Genomic DNA, 22277 nt, shown 5'->3' with positions numbered 1-22277 from the left:
GTCCCTCAACTAGTATAGCAGAGGAGGGAGGGAGGGAGGGAGGAAGAGAGGGGGGAGGGGGAGAAAGGGGGCTAGGCAAAGGCGGGAGGGAGATCCCCCTTCCTCGGCCCTGTCTCTGGGTCTTGGGGGGGGGGCGAGGGCGGGGGCCTCTCCTGCGAAGCTTTCAAGCACATCTGAATCCTCTTAGCGCTCGCTCGCTTGCTCGCCGGGCTCAGAGAAAGAGAGGGAGAGGAGGGAGAGGGAGGGGTGAGCGAAGGAGCGAGAACAAGGGAGAGAGAGAGAGAGAGAGAGAGAGAGAGAGGAGGAGGGGGAGCCCTAGAGCAAGGCTTCCTGGCCGGGCAAGAGGAGGAGGACGTCTCTGCCTTCTCCTCCTCCGCGGGGCCCTTGTCAAGCCGGGGCCATGAACGCCGAGGGCTGCGTTGCCTTTTGCGACCCAGCTGCCGCCGCTGCCATGGATTCCTTCTACAACGCCGCCCCATCGCAGGGCAGCGCCGACGGCTCCTCGCCTTTTAGGGCATTTCCCGGCGGCGGCGGAGGAGGAGGGGGAGGGGGAGGCGGCGGAGGAGGCAGCAGCGACAAGTTCAGCCCCACTTTCCTGGCCGGCAAAGGGCAAAGCTTCGGCGACGGGGGCAACAGCAGCCACAACAACGGAGGCGGTGGCGGGAGCCCCAAGTGCCGGAGTCGGTACAGCCAGGCGGAGTGTCCGCAGCCCCTCGACGGACAGCAGCAGCCCCAGCCGCTCTCGGCCGCTGCCTTCAGCAAGTACCACCCGCAGCCCCAGCCCCCGCCGCCGCCGCTCTACGGGCAGAGGAGCGCCTGCAAAAGCCCCGCCGGAGCCGGACTCAAGCTCCTGGAGCCCGGCGGACGCAACGGCGCCCTCCCGCTCTCCTGCTACGGTGAGTCCCCCTCCGATGACCGGGGAGCGCTTGGGAGGGCGAGGGGAAGCCCCCGGGGTGACAGCCGTCCCCAGACCTCTCCGTAGGGCATAATCCGGGATCTAGAAAGGCTGGCTTGCAGATCAACATGGGTTGAAAGTTCTCCACTCACTTCATCTCTCTGGTTTGCAACTAAGACCAATCCAATATTTCTGCTTTCCTATTGTCGGCCGGAATCACTGGGTTATTGTGTGGTTTCCGGGTTGGTGTTCTAAGCAGCATTTTCTCCTGACCTTTTGCCAGGCAAAACGTCAAGAGAAGATCCTACAGAACCTATCTTCTTCGTAACTTGGGGACTGTCTGTATAAGCGAACAGAGTTGACACTAAAGGGCCCTTCCACACAGCCCTAAATCCCAGAATATGAAGGCAGAAAATCCCACAATACCTTCTTTGAAATGGAATATATAGCAGTGTGGACACAGATAACCCAGTTCAAAGCAGATACTGTGGGATTTTCTGCCTTCATATTCTGGGATATAGGGCTGTGTGGAAGGGCCCTGAGGAACTCAGTTGGTGGAACTCCGATCCAAAATCTTGGGGTGAATCTAATACCCTTTGGAACTACGGCCCCATCTACATGGCCATATACAAGACAGATTGTCTGCTTTGAACTGGATTAAATGGCAGAGTAATGTCATATAATCAGGTTCAAAGCAGATAATATGGATTATCTACTTTAATAATCTGGCAGTATAGATTCAACCTACTTTAACTGCCAAGGATCAAAACTATAGAATCCTGGGCTTTGTAGTTTGGTGAGGCGCCAGCAGCACTCTTTGGAAGAGAAAGAAGGCTAAAGACCATATAGCCCGGAAACCACACAACAACCAACCAACCTTCCTTCCTTCCTTCCTCTCTCTCTCTCCTCCTTTCTCTCTCTGCTGTACTCTAACTTTCCAGCTGATAGCCATTTAGAGAAACATAACATTCAAACCTCACAACCATTATTTCTCTCCCTTCCTCTTTCCCCTGTATTTTCTTCCCTTCTGCAACAATTCTTTTGCGCTCCTTCACAACGAGCTCCTTCCTCTCTCGGTCAAAACAAGTGAACAGACCAGAAAGCTCTGTGGACAGTTTGGCAGGTGGCTGGCTCTTTCCCCTCTGTTTTGGACCCCATTTGCGGAATTTACATTGGAATTACATCCGAGTAATTAGGAATCAGGGTCCCTCCTCGTTTTCTCCCCCTTTCCTCCCTGTCCCTTCTTTTCTAACAGAAGCCTGTATGACAAAACTAGGAAAGGAAATCCCTCTTAAAAAGAAGGCCCCTGCTATCCCGAAAATACTACGATGCCTTCTAGTAAGAATTACACTCACAAATAGCGCTCAGATGGCCATATCCGCACGCGAGAGAAGTCTTAGGCAGACTTTGCAGTTTGCTTGACAGAGAGTCCACGAATGAAATTGGATTAATCCTAAAAGAATAAAGTAACAACATCTAAATTGATGGTAACTGCCCTGGAGAACAGTTTCCAGGGATTGTATCTGTACTTGCTTCGAAGTAGGGGCTTTTCGATCCTTTCAGAGCCTTTCTTCCTCCCTGGCTAGGGGCGCATTTACACTGTAGAATTAACGCAGTTTGACGCCAATTAACGTGCAGGGCTGAATGCTACAGAATCGTGGTGAAATTCTAGCACTGTAAAATGACAATTCTCACGATTCCATAGCCTTGAGCCATGGCAGTATACGGGTGTCAAACTGCATTAATTCTACAGTGTAGCTGCCCCACGCAAGTACCTTTCCCTCTCCTCCTCTTCCACTCGAGAGCGCTGGATTGACACAACCCACCCTCCCGCACGCGCCGCGTTTCCTTAATTGCAATTAAAGCCTCGACTCCTCTTCTTGGCGCGTTGCATTCATGAAGAGCCTTCATCTGGATCCGTCGGCGTTGCGCGGTCAAATGTTTCCCTGGGAGACTGTCCTTGTAGGAGACAGTGAAAACAGAATTATATCCCTTGCAGCCCTCCATGCAAAGCACTCGAGTCCTGGGCTTCGCTGTCCCGTCCCCCCCCACACACACACACACACACTCTTCACATTCAGCTCCACTTTTGCAGCCAGGGCGCATCTACAGGATAGAATTAATGTTTCAATGCTATGGACACCAGGGATTGGTATTTTTATGAGGTCTTTAGCCTTCTCTTCCAAAGAGTGCTGCTGGGTTGGCGCCTCACCAAACTACAAAATCCATGGCTGGGTCTATACTGCCATATAATCCAGATTATCAAAGTAAATAATCCACATTGTCTGCTCTGAACCGGTTATATGACTCTACACTGCCATTTAATCCAGTTCAAAGCAGATAATCTGGCTTTTATGTGGCAGTGTAGATGAGGTCGTCTTAGATCCACTACAAGATTTAGGATCGGGAGTTCCACCAACTGAGATCCTTAGTGTCAACTCTGTTCGCTTATACAGACAGTCCCCAAGTTAGGAACAAAATAGGTTCTGTAGGATTGTTCTAAAGTTGAATTTTCATGTAAGTCGGAACAGGTACATTTTAAAGCTTAACTCCAGTCATGTCATACACACACACACACACACACACGTAATATATCTCTATATATGTGTACACTTGATAGATAGATATCGATATAGATATATATGAAAAATGAAGTGAACTCTTCTGAAGAGGGGAGCAGACAGCAAGACAAACACCACAGGGTGTTAACCCTTCCCTATTCTAACCAAAGCTCTATAGATAGATAGATAGATAGATAGATAGATAGATAGATAGATGATAGATAGATAGAGCGACCGAGCTTTGGCTAGAATAGGGAAGGGTTAACACCCTGTGGTGTTTGTTTTGCTGTCTGTGCCCCTGTTCAGAAGATTTCACCTCACTTTCTTTCCCTGTGATAATTGGATTTTGGAAAAAAAAAAAGGCTTATTGTGGAAACAAGGATTGGTGCTTAATATTCAGTGGAGACACCTTTTCCCCAGGATAACTCTTCCAGGAGTGAATTTCCCTTCCGAGGTGTAGTTTGTCTCCTGTTGTCTCACCCCAACCCCTAACTATGGGTTCTTTGTAGACCGGGTGTTTATAACTTTGGGACTGCCTGTAAACCAAAGATGGATGTTTAGAGACGCGGTTCCTTCCTCCCTTCCTCTCGTTTCCCTTCCTCCAACTCTGCCGCGTTAGAAGGAAGGGAAGGGGGGGAGAGCGACCAGTCAAAGTGGTCGGTAGCAGGACGGACCCGATCCGGCCAAGGCCGATCCCTTGAAAGCTTCCCAACCCCAGTGGTTTCTTTCCCCCGCCGCCCTCCTGCCTCTTGCTCCCCTTTCTTCCCAGGAAGGCACCCTCCCCCCAATCCAAGGCTTCGAGAGTGGAGGGGTGTTTTCTGCCTCCAGGAAAAGCGAGGCCAGATATTCACAAGGCATCCATCACGACGAGGACAATGTGAAGGTTCGCTTTCTTCCCCGTAGGCTTTCTCTGTCTCCCATCCTCCCTGGGTTCATCTATAAACTGTAGAATTCGTGCAGTTTGACATCACTTTTAACTACCATGGTGCGGTGCTAAGGAAACATAAGAGTTGTAGTTTGGTGAGGCACCAGCACTCTTGGGCAGAGAAGGCGGAAAACCTCCTCAAACTACAACTCCTATAGTCCCTCATGGAGCCACGAGGGCCGAATGGACGCGAACCAATTTAATGCCGATCTTGGCCAACTTCAAACTGCCAGCCAACAAACTTAACAAGAAAGCCCTTAATGCGCATCAGTGCTCTGTGGTTTGTGCCTTCACCATCCTGGGGACCCAAACTGATTCCAGCGGAACCACTTTCTTCCAAACTGACTGGAGCAGTCAATGTAAATGTGGCCGAAGTGAAAGTGGACTCAAACTGCATTTATTCTGCAAAGCAAACTTGTCCCTGGGTTTCAATGAAAATTGCATGGCACAGGCATGGATAAACTGGGTCTAAACTGCCATATAATACAGATTATCTGCTTTGAACTGGATTATATGAGCCTACACTGCGATGTAACCCAGTCCAAGCAAACGATCTGAATTTGATATGGCAGTGTAGATGGGGCCTGAGTTTCCTGCTCCCGGGTTTTGACAGTTTAGAGAAGGAAGAGCCTGAATGTCCATTTCTTGGGCGCCAGATATATATTAAATTTATTTTTGTGAGATGCTTCTCTCGCGTTCTGCATGAAACTTGAGCTGACAGAGGGAGCTCACCCGTGCTCTCCCCGGGTTGGATTCAAACCGGCAACCTTCAGGTCAGCAATCCAACCTTCAAGTCAGCAGTCTTCTGGCACAAGTGTTTAAACACTTTTAAAACCCTTAACAATAACTTAAAACAATAATAGACAACATAAATATCTCACTTCACAATATCCCCTGGTTAAAATCAGTAAAATACAGCAATAGCTTCAAGTATTGAACAACAATAATAAATCTCGGTTATGTAAAGTGCCTGGTGAAATCTACGGGTCCTCACATATATTCATGGGCCTCATCACACTAGAGAAAAAATCCATTTAAAATCCGGTTTCTGCCTCCTGCAGAATTCTGTTGTTTGTAGTTTAGGGAGGAGCCTATAATAGTAGCCTCACTAAGCTACAAACCCTAGAATTCTGCAGGCGGCAGAAATCAGATTTTAAGTGGACTTTTTCTCTAGTGTGATGAGTGGGGGGAACCATGTCTTGTGGGGAAAAAACATGTCTTCAATTGTGTAGGGAAGACTTCTAAAGGTTGCCCACCTTTTGTACTACCTGCAGTTTCCCAGCGGTCTTCAAAGGCAGCCCCACGTAGCGTACATTGCAGTAGTCCATTCTAGATGTAACTAAGGCGGTGGACCACCCTGGACAAATCAGATAGCCGCCTTGAGTTACTTTGAGGGAGAAAGGCAGCATAGAAATAAAGTTAACCACGACTAAGATCCTCCAGCGGATTCCCTGTGCCTTGAAAATCAGTCGTTCCCTCCTCTCGGGCACAAACCGGCTGCGTAGAGACCCTCGGGCAGGCTGCTCAACTCACACAAGTCTTGGATTCCAAGAGAATCGAAGTGGGGCCGCATTAAGTGAGTGGCCAGGACCTTGGTGAAGGCAGCGGAGAGGGTGGCCTCGGTCTTAGGAGCGAAGAAGGTGGCGGCTGCTGCGGGTTTCCTCCTCCGGCCCCCGACCAAGGGAAGCGGCTCCGAGGAAGCCTCTTGCGGCGGCCGAGGTCGGAAGGAGGAAGCCACACAGCGGTCCCTGGTGTCGCTCTGGAGGTGGGCAGCAACCCCAGGCCCTTGGCTGAACCTGATTCGTGTTGAGCGGCCCTTCTTAAACCCGAGACTCACCCTGAAAAGGAAACCAGGCAGGAGAGAGAGGGAGGAGGTAAAGGTTTTCCCCTGACATTAAGTCTAGTCCTGTCCGACTCGGGGGTTGGTGCTCATCTCCAAGACCTGGCCGCAGCGGTATCTGTTGATCTACTCACATTTGCATGTTTTCGAACTGCTAGGTTGGCAGAAGCTGAGGCTAACAGCGGGAGCTCACTCTGCTCCCCTGATTCGAACCGTGGACCTTTCGGTCGGCAAGTTCAGCAGCCCAACTGAGCCATGAGGGCTCCGAGAGAGAGGGGAAAGGAGTCCGAAAACCCCAGCGTCTTCCGGCGCCACTGAAACGCGCAAAAGAGGCCGACGAGTTGTGCGTCTACACTGCAGTTTGACACCACTTTAATTGCCATGGGTCAATGCTACGGAATCGTATTACAAGATCTCTAGCCCCGCGTGTCTTCTTGGTGCCTCACCAAGCGGCAACTCCCACGATTCAGAAGCTAAATGGGTGTCAGACTGCATTAATTCTACAGTGTAGATCCCAGCCGAGGATCAGGTGTCGCCAGCTTCAACCTTTCCCTCCCTTCGGGTTTCCCCCTTTCCCCTCTCTGGGAAATTTCAAGCTGCTAAAGCAGGAAGACTGGCCTCAAAACATTCGCGCTTTCAAACCGTGGAGCTCCCTTGAACGGTCTTTGGGGAAAATGCAGGACGTTTTGGCCCCAAAAGCTCCTTTGCGGCCCGAGCTTTCAATCATTCTATTAGAATCCTTGCAACAGCCTTACACGATTCCGGCCCTGAGAGAAATCACGATAGATTGAGGGGAGAGTGGGGTCTAACTTTTATTGCGCCTGTTTGTTGTTCTGCTGTTGTATGCCTCTAAGGCAGACATAGGCAAACTTGGGCCCTCCGGGTGTTTTGGACTTCAACTCCCGCCATTCCTAACAGCCTCAGGCCCTTTCCTTTCCCCCCCTAGCCGCTTAAGCCCACGCCTGGTTTATACTGACCATATAATGCAGTTCGAACTGATCCAGCCCTCTTGGCAATGACTAGACGCAAATCCAATTGTTCGCTTCCATTGAAGTCATCGTGAGTCCACACTGAGGCCAATCCCATCGGTCCAGTCATATTCGGATTAATAAATACTGACTTTTGGGCAGCTAATGACACAAAAATATCCTTTATAACACATCTCAGCGCCTTCCGAAAAGAATGCAAGACGGCGGCATCGCCTCCACTGGCGCTGTGTATTTGGCCGCTTTTTCAAAATGAGTTAAAAAAAAGAAAATTAATTCCATTCCGACTCAACTCTACCAGATCATTAAATCGAAACAAAGCAGAGCTCCTTAAGGGCTTGGAAGCATGTTGTGCGAAGTGTCTCAAGGGAGGAGGAATTGTAGAGGGAAAGAAATATTAAGGAAGTAAAGAATACACAACCCAACCAACATCTCTCTCTCTCTCTGTCTCTCTATCTGTCTGTCTATCTTGGTGTCTTGGTTTTGAGGCCTGTTATTTAAACAATTCCATTGGATAGACCACATCAGCTCTGGTTTCTTAAATATGGTTATTATCATGGGTTTCTATAGGCGAGCAGATGGTGATTAGTAGATGGTATATGTTATGTATCTTAAAATACAGTGGACAGGGGGAAACTGTTGCCATTTTTGAAATTAGTAGATCGAACATACCCAGAAACAGGACTAATATTTGAGGAACCAAAATATCAGTTGACCAGTGATCCTTCGAGTAGACCTTTGGGGGCTTAGTATCAATTAAATAAGTCATGAAATAAGACCATATATGTGTGTGTGTGCGCGCGTGCGCATATGGATACGTATACATACATATACATATGCGCTTACATATGCACACATACAAACACACACACATATAGTCCTATTTCATTGTCAGTAAGCCCCAAACGTCTACTCAAAAGATGACTGGCCAACAGATATTCTGGTTCCTCAAATGTTGGTCCTGTTGTTTGTTGTTGTTTATTCATTCAGTCGCTTCCGACTATTTGTGACCTCATGGAGCAGCCCACGCCAGAGCTTCCTGTCGGCTGTCACCAACCCCAGCTCCTTCAAGGTCAAGCCAGACACTTCAAGGATACCAGCCATCCATCTTGTCCTGGGTATAACATATATACATATATATATACACACACACACCAGAGAAATAGGTAAAAAGACCAAGAGGCAGGCAGAGAAATAGCTATACGGAGATATAACGTGGAGGCTTAGATTTCCAGAGGACTATTTATTTGTTGAAAGTCTCAAATGAAGGAGGCAAGGAAGGAAAAACTGCCTGCGGATGTTGCGCGCAGAAGATCAACATGCATTCCCAAGGCAACGGGGCTTCTTTCTGTCTTTCTCCGTCCAGCCCCCCTTTCCCTTCCCTGGGTTTCCTCTCCGCCGCCGCTTGGGCCATGGCCTCTTGCCCGCCATTTGCCTGGCCATAAACGGTAATGAACCCTAATCGCTTTGAGGGTCGTCTTGGTTAACCAGAGCGGGCGAAGGATGGGCGGCGGTTCCTTTTTTGTTTGGCCAAAGCCCAGCCAAGGCCTCAGGCCTCGACCAGGCCTCGGGCCTCTTTGGCCTCCAAGTTGGAAGGAGGCCTCGCCTTGGGAATCGAAAACAGGGAATCGAACATAAATAAGGCCAAGGGGAAGAAGCCCAACGGCGATCGGAGAACCGATCTCGTCAATTGGAGACCTTTGCGATGCCTTTATTATATGCAGATCCCTTTAAAATGAGCAATAACAGCCTGCCCGACTTCTGGGAACAGATACACTCGCCTGGAGAGGATCTGTTTAGGATGTGGCTACTCGAGAAAAGGAGGAGAGCTGGGTATGTTTAGCTTGAAGAAAAGAAGGCCGAGAGGGGACGCGATAGCCTTGTTTCAGATTTTGAAAGGCTATCTGTCACATTGAATACATGCTTGTATTCTGATGCTCTGTAGAGTAGGATGTAGGGGTGGAAAAGATTCCCCCTACACATTACGATTGCCGCCTTAGAAGCTGGGGGAGGCGCCTTCTCTGAAGGTTTTTAAGCCGTTGTTGACTGGCCATCTGTCGGAAGGGTTTGGATTGTGCTTGGCAGGGGGTTGCACTGGGTCGTCCTTGTGGTCTTGTCCAACTGTATAATTCTGAGTCTAAGAAGGAGGAGGAAGAGGAGGAAGGAAGCCCTCCCGGAGTAATATGTCCCCACAGTCCCTGCAAATGACCTTGTGCGACATTGGGGGAATCAACCTACCCGCGGAGTCCTAAAATGCCTTCAAGGGAAGCTGAGTACTTGGATGGGAGGCCACCAATGAATCCCAGGGGCTGGGGACTGTCTCTCGGAGGAAAGCGAAACCACCTCTGAGGATGCCTTGGTTAAGAAAACCCTCTGAACTGCAAGTTGAGATGATCGGGAGGTTGGTGAGGGCGCACAGGCCCCCCTCCCCACAGAAAGGCTTCTTTCCTCTCCCCAGAGGAGCGAAGGGCTCCACCGCCTTGAGCCAAGGCCGTCTTCTACAGTCGCTTCGACGCCATTGGAGGCCTTGCAAACATGTCAGGAGATGATTCCTTTAAATCGCAGTCGCGACTGCTTTGGCGAAGAAGGGCTGTCCTTCAAGAAGCCGGCCGTCCAGCGAGTGAGCTCCGCCACGTTTCCCTCTTGCCTTTGAAGCCCAGCTTCCTCCTCCGGGTCTGTCTTTCGTGGGTGGATCAATCCGTTCGACCTTGCGCGCGCGCGCACGCACCATTCGGGCTTTATTCGCTTCCACCTAACTCAGATCAGAGCTACTTTTGAAGCGTTCTTTCGAAATCTCGGTCTCCGCGTTTCTGTCGTCTTTGCTGCCTAAGTGTCCGTCCTCCTCAATGCTTGGGAGACGTCGCCTTCCCTTTGGGATACCCAATCTGACCATATCCAGAGGTCAGAAAAAGGCCCGAAGCGTGGAAGGAAAAGCACCCGCGTCTTGAAATCTTCGTTGCAGCCAAATCGAAAGGGACCGGTTGGCTGGGAGATTGAAAAGAGTGATGGATTGGTTTAATTTTATTCCAATTTTCCCTCAAAGTGAGATCCAAGGCTTCTTTCCGAAGTGAGGGGAGCCTGGCGGCCTTAGGCGACCTTCTGAAAACCACTAGTCAAGAAAAGCATGACCTTGTTAGAAGCCAACTCTTTGAACAAGTGGTACTCACAAGCATTCATGTCATGGCACAGGGGCAACTCGGCTGTTAAACTGGAGAACCAAGTCTTTGAACTGCCAAGAGCTGTTGCTGTGTAGCAACCCAAATGAGAACTATCTTCTCGGCCAGATGTGTTGAAGGGGGAGTTTCCTTTGCCTTCCTCTGAGGTTGAGAGAATGTGACTTACCAGAGGCCAACAAGTGTGTTTCTTTGGTCCAACTAAATGGCTAGTGCCCCTGGCTTGATGAGTAGGAAAATCGGAACAGCCCATGTTAACCTTTCCTGTGTGGAGATGTGCCCCAACTCTTGAACTCAAATCACAAGAGTTCCCTAGTAATTCTTTGTGGCTGTGCCTCAGAGTCATTTCAACTTGATTCATGGCTTCATCGAGTGGACTCCAGTTTAGAAGTTGCTCTTTGGCTTCTTTCATGGACGTGTCCCCCTTTCCCCATGGCCACCAATACGTCTGGATTTGCCATATTTACTCGAATCTAATGCTCAACGTTTGGGGCTAAATTACATAGCCAAAAGTGAGGTGTGCATTAGATTCAATGGCTTGCTAGACTCCCGCGTGGTGCAATGTATACCTTCAACATTGAGATGTACATTACAGTCGATGACAGAGTATACAATGTGTTGAGGAACCTGAGCTGTTAGGCTCAAAATAACCCTCAGTTGGGGTGATTCCACCATAAATATAGCAGAGTACCAGAAGTAAACTTCATAACCAGCAGTACATTGAACATGAGCTAGGATGAGCTTCTATTCCTCAGGATGGTTTAGGATTTCAGAGTGATAACTTTAAGTTCAAAAGTATTTATTGAAGGAAAATAAATACATTATTGATAGAAAAGGTCTTGGAACTAACAAGCTTGCTAAATCTGATCTTCTAAAGAGATTTTAAAAAGTCAATGTAGCTACATTTTGCCTAGAGAGAGGCAAAATGTGTATCCTCATATGTAGAAAGAAAAAGCAGAAGACTGAAAAAAATGTCGAATGGCCACATGGCTATCCCAGGGTAATAAAACTTTAAAAAGTTACCTCACAGAATTCTATCACTACATCATCAAGGGGAGGGCGAGGAGACAGTGGCTAGCAGAAGGAGAAAAGACAAAACTTTTTTTGGGAAGCATGCATAGGAATGTGGGAGAGGAATCCCTCAGCTTAGCCCTATCTCTTGCCTAGCTACTCATTGAGGACTGGAGACTTGATGACACAGATATCTGTGCAGTTGAGGGATAAAACCCAACACTTTGTTGTGCTAAATTACATAACCAAAAGTGGCACAATATCCACCTTCAATATCGAGGTGCACATTACAGTCGATGGCACAGTCCACCATGTAACACAATTTTTGTTCCTGGGTTATAAACAGCATTTCCTAATTGGTTCTATCATAGAAACGAGCGAAAAAATATGAAATTTTGTTTTTGCGGGACATCTTGCAGCACATTCTGCTATAGTTTTTCAATGAATATCACATGAAGTCTCAACCAATTCAACAAAGTTTGTGGAAGCTACAAAAACAAAGTTATTGGAATATAACAACTACTTTTAAAATAAATGCCACACAATTAAACAGGAAGTAACACTCTCAAACCAGGAACAGTTTTTTCCCCAAATTTTCTTACATAGCGTTTTAGTGTTCTACAGTTGAGGAGAGGGCGATTTTTGTTAACATTCACCACAACCTGTAAGGAGCACGCCTTAAACGTTTGGGGATTGAGGCCTTCGGAAAAAGAGAGGTTGAAAAGTGAGTGGCAGGACAAAGCAGGGCCGTAGCCAGAAAAAAATTTTTGGGAGGGGTTTTGAACATTGGGGGGGGGGGGGTTGAACCCCTAGCCCCCCCCCCCCCCCCCCACACACACACAAACCTGTCAATATCTGCTTGAGATAGTGCCTGGAAGGACTCTTAATGTTTTGCGTCTCATAGACTTAGCATGGGGATTTGGTTAACCAGTTAAAATACATGAGTAAACCAGGGTTTTTTTTATAACCTGAAAAATTTCGGGGGGGGGGATTGAACCCCTAACCACCACCACCCCCCTCACTATAGGCCTGGGACAAAGGGCAGCCGGAATAATATCATTCTTCTGGAGAGTCGAGATTGGGAATCCTGGCCCTGGAGAGGTTCTCAGAACGCAAGTCCCAGCAGCTCCTAGACAGCGCCACCAGTGGAAGAAGATGCTGGGAGTTGTTGTGGAACAACATTTGAGATGTTGTGTCGTTGAAGGCTTTCATGGTCAGAATCAATGGGTTGCTGTGAGTTTTCCGAACTGTACCTTTCGCCCACATGTATGTCAGGCATCCTCAGAGGTTGTGAGATCTATTGGAAACTAGGCAAGGGAGGTTTATATATCTGTGGAAGGTCCAGGGTGAGAGAAAAAACTCTTGTTTGTTTGAGGCAAGTGTGAATGTAGCAATTGGCTACCTTGCATTGAATGACCTTGCAGCTTCAGGGACTGGCTGCTTACTGCCTGGGGGAATCCTTTGTTGGGAAGTGTTAGCTGGCCCTGATTGAGCCATGTCTGGAATTCCCTTGTTTTCTGAGTGTTGTTCTTTATTTACTGTCCTGATTTTAGAGTTTAAAAAAAAATACTGATAGCCAGATTTTGTTCATTTTCAACCTGATCCATCCCTTCATTGAGTGGACTCCAACATGTTGATCTTTGGCTTCCTCCATGGACGTGCCTCCCCTCCCCATGGCCACCAATAAGTCTGAACTGAACATATTTACTCGAATCAAATGCTCACCTTGTTGTGCAAAATTACATAGCCAAAAGTGGTGAAAAATCCACTTTCAATATTGATGTGCGTATTACAGTCTATGGCACATTCCATCACAGACATGGGCAATCTTCGGCCCTCCAGGCGTTTTGGACTTCAACTCCCACCATTCCCAACAGCCTCAGGCCCTTTCTTTTCCCCCCTCAGCCACTTAAGCCAGGAGAAGAAGACGCTTAAGCGGCTGAGGGGCGGAAAGAAAGGGGCCCGAGGCTATTAGGAATGGTGGGAGTTGAAGTCCAAAACACCAGGAGGGCCCAAGATTGCCCATGCCTGGTCTAGACAGTAACTAATAATATGCGCTGTTAATTTGAACCAACATGTACGTTTCCCTAAATATAAAGAATATGACAGAAACTCCTGTTCGGATGAAAGGCTTTCCTTTATCGCGTCGGACTCCAGTTGTGCGTGTCCGGATGCACGCCAAATGAGAAGCGAAGGGATTTCTAGCCACCCGTGGAAACGGCTACACAAGGTCCATCTCTATTTGCCTATGGAGACAGGCCCGCCTCCCCGAAGACCTGTGAATGCGCCTCTCTTCTCTGAATCGGACCCTCTTTGGCTTTTTTTGCCTCCAAACCACTGGCTGCCGATTCTTTCTCCGCGACATTAAGAAGGGGAAGAAAAATCCCATCGAGCTCGTGTGTAAAGCTGTATTATTTGGCTTCGAGGCCGGAGGGGGAGAAGCCCGCTCCCGTGATTGATGGCCGAGAGTAATCTGCATGACTATTTCTCCGTCTTTGGAGCCGAGATAAATGAGATTTCTCCCTCGCCGCCTTGAAATATGGCTTGGAAAGGGAACCGGGGGCGTCGGTTTTTTGGAGGCGCGCGCGAGAATGTGCCCTGGGATGTTTGCTCACCGGATTAAGAGAAAGAAAAACTGCTTTTCCTGGCACAGGAAAGTCCTCCAGTGCCAGGACTGGCAATTCATAACGACCTGTTTGATGGGAGAGCGAATCTCTGAAGCAGCATTGTTGGTTGGGGCGGGTGGAAAGAAGGCATCCGGAGGAGTCTGGCTCAAGGCTATGGGATGCTGGGAGTTGCAGTTGACAGCGCCCTTTGGCAGAGAGGGTTAAAGATCTCCTCAAACTACGGCTCCCATTCGTCCATAGCCTTGAGCCAGGGCAGTTATGATGCACCCTTGGAGGCCAAGAGGGTCTACAACTCCCATCATCTCCCATCATCCATCATCCTCAGCAGCACCAACCCAGACAGGGAAAGGGTGCTGCCTAGTGTCCGTGTCTCGGGCCCCTTCTACACTGCCATTTAAGATCCAGATTATTTGTTTTGAACTGGATTATATGACAGTGTAGACTGATATAATCCAATTCAAAGCAGATAAAGTTGATTATATGGCAGTGTAGAAGAAACCTAAGTTAATGATTAGAAACATTATATCATAAATCTTTGTTCGTGTAGTACATTTGTCTTTTAATTTTAATGTGTTTCCTTCATGCTTAAAAGGTATTAATTTTCTGGATTGGTGTGAGTATTCCGGGCTGTATGGCCATGTTCCGGAAGCACTCTCTCCTGACGTTTCGCCCACATCTATGGCAGGCATCCTCAGAGGTTGTGAGGTCTATTGGAAACTAGGCAAGTGGGGTTTATATACCTGTGGAAGGTCCAGGGTGGGAGAAAGAAGTCTTGTCTGCTTGAGGCAAGTGTGAATGTTGCAATTGGCCACCTTGATTAGCATTGAATAGCCCTGCAGCTTCAAAGCCTGGCTGCTTCCTGGTTTAGAGTTCAAAAACTCTAGAATCAGGACAGTAAATAAAGAGCAACACTCAAACAACGAAAATTCCAGGCAGGAAACAAACAGGACCAGCTAACACCTCCCAACAAAGGAGTCCTCCAGGCAGTAAGCAGCTAGGCTTTGAAGCTGCAAGGCTATCCAATGCTAATTAAACTCGCCAATTGCAACATTCATACTTGCCCCAAACAGATAAGAGTTCTTTCTCCCACCCTAGTTACTTGCCTAGTTTCCAAGAGACCTCAAAATCTCTGAAGATGCCTGCCATAGATGTGGGCGAAATGTCAGGAGAGAATGCTTCTGCAACATGGCCATACAGCCCAGAAAACTCACAGCAACCCAGTGAGTCTGGCCGTGAAAGTCTTCCACAACACCTCTCCCAGAATCTTCTTGCTGGCCACGCTGCCTAAAGGATTTTGGGAATTGCTGTCCCCCAAAGTCAGGTTTCCATTCTCTGGCCAGTACTATCATCTCAGTAAATCTCCTTTCCGCTCTTGTTACTATTGTTTCTTTATCAACGGGTACCAGGATTCTGTGATAGCAGAGATCAAAGTGTTTCGGCACAAGAACAAGAACTGTGCCTGGTCCCGCCCCCAAAGGGAATTCAGCTCCTTCATTGGCTGACTTTGAGCCAATCCCTGGCGGCTGACAGCAGACCTTCCAAAGCCTTCCTCACCTTTCCAAGGTTAAGCATTTTTCAGGGGACTTGGGGTATATCTACACTGCAGAATCAATACATAACACAACAAATCTTCAACATCCGACGGTCAAGATGTAATAGATTTTAATTTTTTCTGTAAGTTGCCAGGACTTGACGCTCGAATTCAGGGCAACCATTTCCTATGCCACCTCTATCTCATTCTAGTTAGTTTTCTTTCACTCTATCCTTATGTATCTCTGAGTAATTGTCGGACAAAAACAGCAACCACAAACAAGGCTCTGAGTTGGACCCGCGGAGAACTTTCCCTGCGCAAGTTCTTCGTGGGAATCCAGTTCGGCTTCCCATTAATTTCGTTCAAAAGCGATGCGAAAGACTCTCATGACCGTGTTGAATTGTCAACTCCATCAGCCCCCGGCGTTGGTGATGCGTCTCCGTAGCCCGAGAGCAAAGAATGGCCCATCCCGGTTTAAGGCAAATATCGAGAATATAAGGTTTTTCTGCTGAAAGGAGAAACTAAAATTGGAAATTCCGAAAAGCTCTTTTGCTGTTGCTTTCTTTTTCTTTAGCGGGAAGGGAGCACGGATTTTGCATAAATTTCATCTGGATTTAGGAGGGGAGAGATTTCTGGCATGGGTTGTTGTGAGTTTTCTGGGCTGTATGGCCATGTTACAGAAGCATTCTCTCCTGACGTTTCACCCACATCTATGGCAGGCATCCTCTGAGGTTGTGGGGCCTGTTGGAAACCAGGCAGTAAGATAAAGGTTTCCCCTGACGTTAAGTCCAGTCGTATCTGACTCTGGGGGTTGGTGTTCATCTCCATTTCTAAGCCGAAGAGCAACGCGGTTACCTTCCCGCCCCGCCGGAGCGGTACCAATTGATCTACTCACATTGGCATGTTTTCGAACTACTAGGTTGACAGGAGCTGGAGCTAACAGCGGCCGCTCCCGGTGCTCCCGGGGTTTGAACCTGGGACCTTTCGGTCTGCAAGTTCAGCAGCTCAGCGCTTTAACGCACTTCGCCACCGGTTCGGAAACTAGGCAAGTGGGGTTTATATATCTGTGGAATGATGTTCAGGGTGCGAGAAAGAACTCTTGTCTGCCCGAGGCACGTGTGAATGTTTCAATTGGCCACGCAGGAAACAGCCAGGCTTCGAAGCTGTCAGGCTATTCAATGCTAATTAAGGTGGCCAATTGAAACATTCACACTTGCCTCAAGCAGACAAATGGCTTGGGGTTTTTAAAAAACCCTTTAAATCTCTTTTGATGTTGAAAAAGAATAAACACAGCGGGGAGAGGGTGAGGGGCGGGCTGATGTTTACAAACCTGCTTCTCTTTCGTCGTGTTTCCGCGTTTGAAGAAGCCGCGGGTTGAGAGTATAGTTGTGTATATATGTGGGATTTGTTTCCATTGATAGAGCCGCTCCGACGAAAAGCACTGCCTTGAAAGTGTCAGGTCGCAGGGATCCCGTCTTCGCAGTTTCACGTGTTGCTTCGCAGCCCCCGTTCACACATGCAATGATGCTGCCACCACCTCCCGACCGACACACAGGGGCCAGATCCTCAGTGTGTCCTTTCGTTAGGTAAAGGTAAACGTTTTCCCCTGACAATTGAGTCCAGTCGTGTCCGACTCTGGTGGCCGGCATGACTGCATGGAGCGCAGGTTACCAATCAATAAGCCCAGGCTGTGGCGCAGGCAGCTGCAATAAATCACTCTGACCAAGAGGTCATGAGTTCGAGGCCAGCTCGGAGCCCCGTGTTTGTCTTTGTCTTTGTTCTATGTTAAGGCATTGAATGTTTGCCTTATATGTATAATGTGATCCGCCCTGAGTCCCCTTCGGGGTGAGAAGGGCGGAATATAAATACTGTAAATAAATAAATAAATAAATAAATAAATAAATAAACCTACTCATATTTGCATGTTTTAGAACTGCTAGGTTGGCAGAAGCTGGGGCTAATAGCGGGAGCTCACTCCGCTCCCCGGATTCGAACCTGGCAACCTTTCAGGCAGTAAGTTCAGCTGCTCAGGGTTTAACCCGTTGCGCCACCGGCTTTAGTTACTTAGATCAATTCACTCTGTGTTTGGATATGTCCCTTCTACGTCCCACAGATTTAACAGGATTTTCTTAGGCAAGGAAGACTCAGAGGTGGTTTTGCCAGATCCTTCCTCAGAAACGGGGCTTACAGCACCTTTTCTTCTTTGGTGGTCCTCCATTCATGTGCTAACCAAGACTGACTCTTGCTCAGAAGCGCCCAAACACGAATCAAGGAACATGAAAGGCACTGCAGACTCTCAACCAGAGATGTCAGCCATAGGAGAGCACTTGGTGAACCAACCTGGACACAGCACATTATTTGAGAACACAGAAATGCTGGACCACTCTAACAACCACCATGGCAGACTACACAGAGTCATTGAAATCCACAAGTACGTGGACAAATTAAACAGAAAGGAGGAAACAATGAAAATGAACAAAATCTGGCTACTAGTATTTGAAAAACTCTAATATCAGGACAGTAAATAAAGAACAATGCTCAGAAAACAGGGAAATTTCAGACAAGAAACAATGAGGGCCAGTTAACACCTCCCAACAAAGGATTCCCCCAGGCAGGAAGCAGCCAGGCTTTGAAGCTGCCGGGTATTGGATGCTAATCAAGCTGGCCAACTGCATCATTCACACTTGCTTCAGGCAGACAAGAGTTCTTTCTCCCATCCTGAACATTTCACAGATATACAAACCCCACTTGCCTAGTTTCCAACCTCTCATAGATGTGGGCAAAACGTCAGGAGAGAACGTCAAAATTTTGTGTAAAACATCATCTCATCTGATCAGATCTGGAAATCCCTTCGAGGCTTTAGGGTACAGATGAGTGCATTGCCACCAAAATAAATAATTCTCCCCACAATGACATTCCTCCCCCCGTCCCCAAATGTTCTGAGAGTGAGACTCTGAACATCATTGGCGCATATATTTGTCGCATGAAGCCCCTGAGGAAGTAGACTACAACCTCCCAAGTCTTTCACTATTTCCTTGTTAATGTATATATTTACTAACCTGTATTCTATGTGTATATTGATTTGCCAGTTTGACTTGCCTCTTTGGTATGGGAGGGACTATAGACATGTGACTGTACTGAGCATGTACAGACTCAGGACTCCATTTGTATTCTGTCTGCTTTACACCTCAGTGGAGGTGGATGCATGTTGCTGTTTGGACTTAGTAGAGAAGTATGACTTATGGACTTCAACTATACCTAAAGACTATGGACTACCTGTGTACTTAAATCAGAGAGAACTACATCCTATCTATAACTGAACTTAAATACGAAATCTGCCTGTAGGTTGAATTAATACAAGATGTTTGTGAGTAAACAAGATATGTTATTTTGCAAAGAAGACTTTGTTTTTTTTAAAAAAAATCTCTTGAGTGCATATTTTAAACTAAGAGGTTTCAAGAGAGTGTATATCTTTTGGGCAAGTATAATTACAATTTCAACTTCAAAGAATCTACCATCCTCTGCTAACCAAATGTATTTTTGTAGTGGCATGTCTTTGTTCTTGGCAGTTCAAAGACATGGTTCTTCGGTCTAATAGCTGAGTTACCTGTGTGCTATTACATGAATGCTTGTGAATATCACTTGTTCAAAGAGTTGACTTCTCACAAGGTCATGCTTTTCTTGACTAGTGGTTTTTCAAAAGGTGGTCTCCACATATTCATCGGCCTTTTGGCTAAGATCAGGTGTAGTATCTGTTCTTATCAGTTTAATATCTGATGCATCCTCTATTTGAGGACTATATATTAAATGGATTTTTGGGATATTGATGGAGATTCACATTTGTCAAAGGGATATGTGCCCAGAGTATAGTATCTAGAGTCCTCTGAGTACTGTAGAGTAGAGACTGTAGAACAGAGATTGTACCCAGAGACTGGGTACAGTTAATTTCCCATAGGTGTCAAATTCTACATATAGTGCAGATCGGGCATGGGCAAACCTCGGCTCTCCAGGTGTACTTCAACTTTCACAATTCCTAAACACCGGCTGTTAGGAATGGTGGGAGTTGAAGACCAAAACACCTGGAGGGCCGATGTTTGCTCATGCCTGGTGTAGATGCATCCTCCAACTTCGTTCTCCTTGGATGCAGTTTGAGTCGAATTCTAATTGCCACGACTCAGTGCTAGGGAACCCTGAGATTTATAGTTTTATAAGCCTTCTCTGCCGAAGAGTTCTGTTTCCTGACCGAACTACAACTCCCAGGATTCCATAGCATTGGGCCACTGCAGTTCAAATGGTGTCAAACTGCATTCATGATTCAGTGCAGATGCACAATATGATTCAAGCAGTCAGCTCGCCTTGCCTTTTCACATTGAAGGGCACGTGTGGAGCAGACGTAATATCCGATGGCTGGGAAGAAGCAAACAAGAATAGAACAGAGAAAGGCAATCCGGGCCAGGATTCGAACTCTGCGCCAGCCGCCTCCTCGTCTCTCCCGGTCGGAGAGGAAGGCTTCCCAGCGCGCCTTTCTTTCCCCTTCTTCCTTCTTGCGCAACCGGGTCGCCAGCGCGGCCAGTCAAAGGACTCCGGCGAGGCCCTCCCAGCGAGAGAGGAGCGAGAGGGAAAGAGGGAGAGGGAGGGAGGGAGGGAAGGAGAGGAAGGAAGGCCCTGGGCTGGCTCCAGAAGTTGGCCAGAGGCGCCCGGGCCGTAGGCAGAGTCCCTTCCTCTCTCGCTCGCTCTCTCTCTCTGTCTCCCGGAGGCAGCGCCAGCCGTCCCGGCGGAGGAGCCTGGAGAGCCTCGCATCGCCAAACCCCGAAGCCGAAAAGGTAGGACTTTCCCAGGCCTGAGGTGCCTGCCCAAGTGCCATGAAGGTCTCTGGATTTTAGAGCCTCTTGATGCGCCCTTCTTGGATGTCTGCTGAAGCAGTGATGTCCACCCAAGGGCCCAAACTCTCAGGTCTCCCTCTTTCCTCACTCCCGTCCTCCATGGCCTGTTACCTCATCACACTAGATCCACTTTAAAGCCACTTTAAATCCACTTTTAGGGAGGGGGCTTTCAACGGCGGATTCATGCGCTTATGTGATGAGGCACATTCATATGCTTCAGCTGCCCCTGTTCTGCAACTGATCCCGCTTTCTTGGTGGCTTTCACACTGGAGGCGTTGCAGGCAAGTCCCAAACAAACAGTCCCAAACAGTAAGGAAGCAGCATTAGCAGCAGCTGAGAAATCTTTCTTCCTTTTTTATGGTCAATTCTTTCTGTTTTGGATCGCAAGCCACCCACGCACTCGCAAAGCAGATGGAGCAGAGGAGGAACCGCCTGGGTGAAAAGTTTGGGGATGCTTCCCAAATGTGTCTGGTTGGATGAGGCGCCTCCTCCTCAATTCCAATGTCTTGGAGCCAGACAGCGCAGATGAAGCGCCTCTCTCGCTCTCGCTCTCGCTCAGCCTCTTTCTGTATGTGTGTTATCGGGGTCTGCAGGCTGTTTGTTTCGTGCTCCCTTGTTGGAGTGTGCTCTTCTGTGTGGTTTCATGACTAAACCGGCTGGGAGTCATTCACTTGGCCGCCTCTTCTGGGCGACTACACAAAACAAGTTGTGCATCAATGGAGATGTTTTGGCTCGGCTTCTCAGCCTCCCAAGTTAATGCGCTCTGGGCCGAAAGGGAGTTGGTTAATTTACAGGCTTTGGGCTCTCCAAGGCTGCAGATTTATTCCTTTTTTCCACACGCAGCCATGAGGCCGCTTCCCCTGGCAGGATGGGAGGGAGCCTTGTCTGCCAAGCACTGGGGCGAAGAGACCTTGCCAGTCACATCTTTCTTCCACCCTGGTGTGGCCGCCCAAGATACTCTGCTACCTGAAGCAGAGCCCATATGGAGCCCGCTCTCCTCATCACTAGGGAATGGATAGTCCAGGGCCAGCTCTATTCTCTCTTCTTTCCCCCTAACTTTCATATTTAATAGCTGCCTATATGCTTCAGTTTTATGGAATTTGCAGAAATTCATTAAGTTGGCTTGACTGTATTAACATTATAGAGGCATCTCCTTTCTAACTGCTCAGAATATATAGGACTGTGATGACCCATGGGCCTTGTAGTCCTGCTCAGGACATTGTAATTCCTGATGAAGATGAAAACTTGGGTTTTTTACCTTCCCAGTCTGAACTGGATTCCTCTCAGCCAGATCTTTCCCAGGCAGATCTGGGAACCTTGCACCTGCAAGAAAGTTGTCTCCCAGAAGTATGTCAAACAAGCCCAGAGCCTACTTCTCCCGTATTCTTGCGCCGGGAGTTTTGTAAACAACAGAGAAGTTTGGATTCAGCTTCGCGCAGGAGTGCGAGGATTGCAGCTAAGAATGTGGCCAATTAAGACTGCTTCTCGTGAGAATCTTTGGGGAGTCTCACATCTGGTCTCAGAGTTAGCTTTCGGTTCTGATTCCCAGAGAACTGCTTCGGCGGGAAAGCTAGACTCTATTTAGGTGTTTTACCCGCGTAGTAACTTCGCGGAGTCAATTCGTCAGCCTGCGGAGCGAGTTGTGTCTGGACAGCGCGCTCCGATTCAAGCCTCGCTCCTGCTCAAGCCTCGCCTTGCTATCCAGCCTTCGCCTTGCTTCCCAGCCTTGTTTATCTACGGACTTTGCCTTGTTTCCCAGGATCAATCCTTGCCTTGTTCCACGGATTTATCAAGTTATTCCACGGACCTTGTTCTTGTTCTTAGTTACCTTGTTCCACGTTCAAG

General features: G+C 48.1%; 1 protein-coding gene and 1 pseudogene across 2 annotated transcripts in view; both read left to right on the top strand.

The window, feature by feature from the left end:
* The first annotated feature begins 307 nt into the window (after positions 1-307).
* Positions 308-22277, top strand: part of alx4 (ALX homeobox 4) — a 101421-nt gene continuing 79451 nt past the window's right edge. The window contains exon 1 of one of the 2 annotated variants that reach the window (XM_062967918.1): positions 308-896. In XM_062967918.1, the coding sequence (XP_062823988.1) occupies positions 401-896 (496 nt within the window). In that variant the 5' untranslated portion in view covers positions 308-400. Of the gene's footprint in view, positions 897-20250; positions 20373-22277 lie in introns of those variants that run through there. The other variant, XM_016992386.2, reaches the window with a different exon arrangement.
* On the top strand, positions 19262-19417 carry LOC134295737 (U2 spliceosomal RNA; annotated as a pseudogene).

Source organism: Anolis carolinensis, chromosome 1, assembly GCF_035594765.1.
Source record: "Anolis carolinensis isolate JA03-04 chromosome 1, rAnoCar3.1.pri, whole genome shotgun sequence".
In the NCBI taxonomy this organism is placed as follows: Eukaryota; Metazoa; Chordata; class Lepidosauria; order Squamata; family Dactyloidae; genus Anolis; species Anolis carolinensis.
This window is presented reverse-complemented; position numbering and strand designations above follow the sequence as displayed.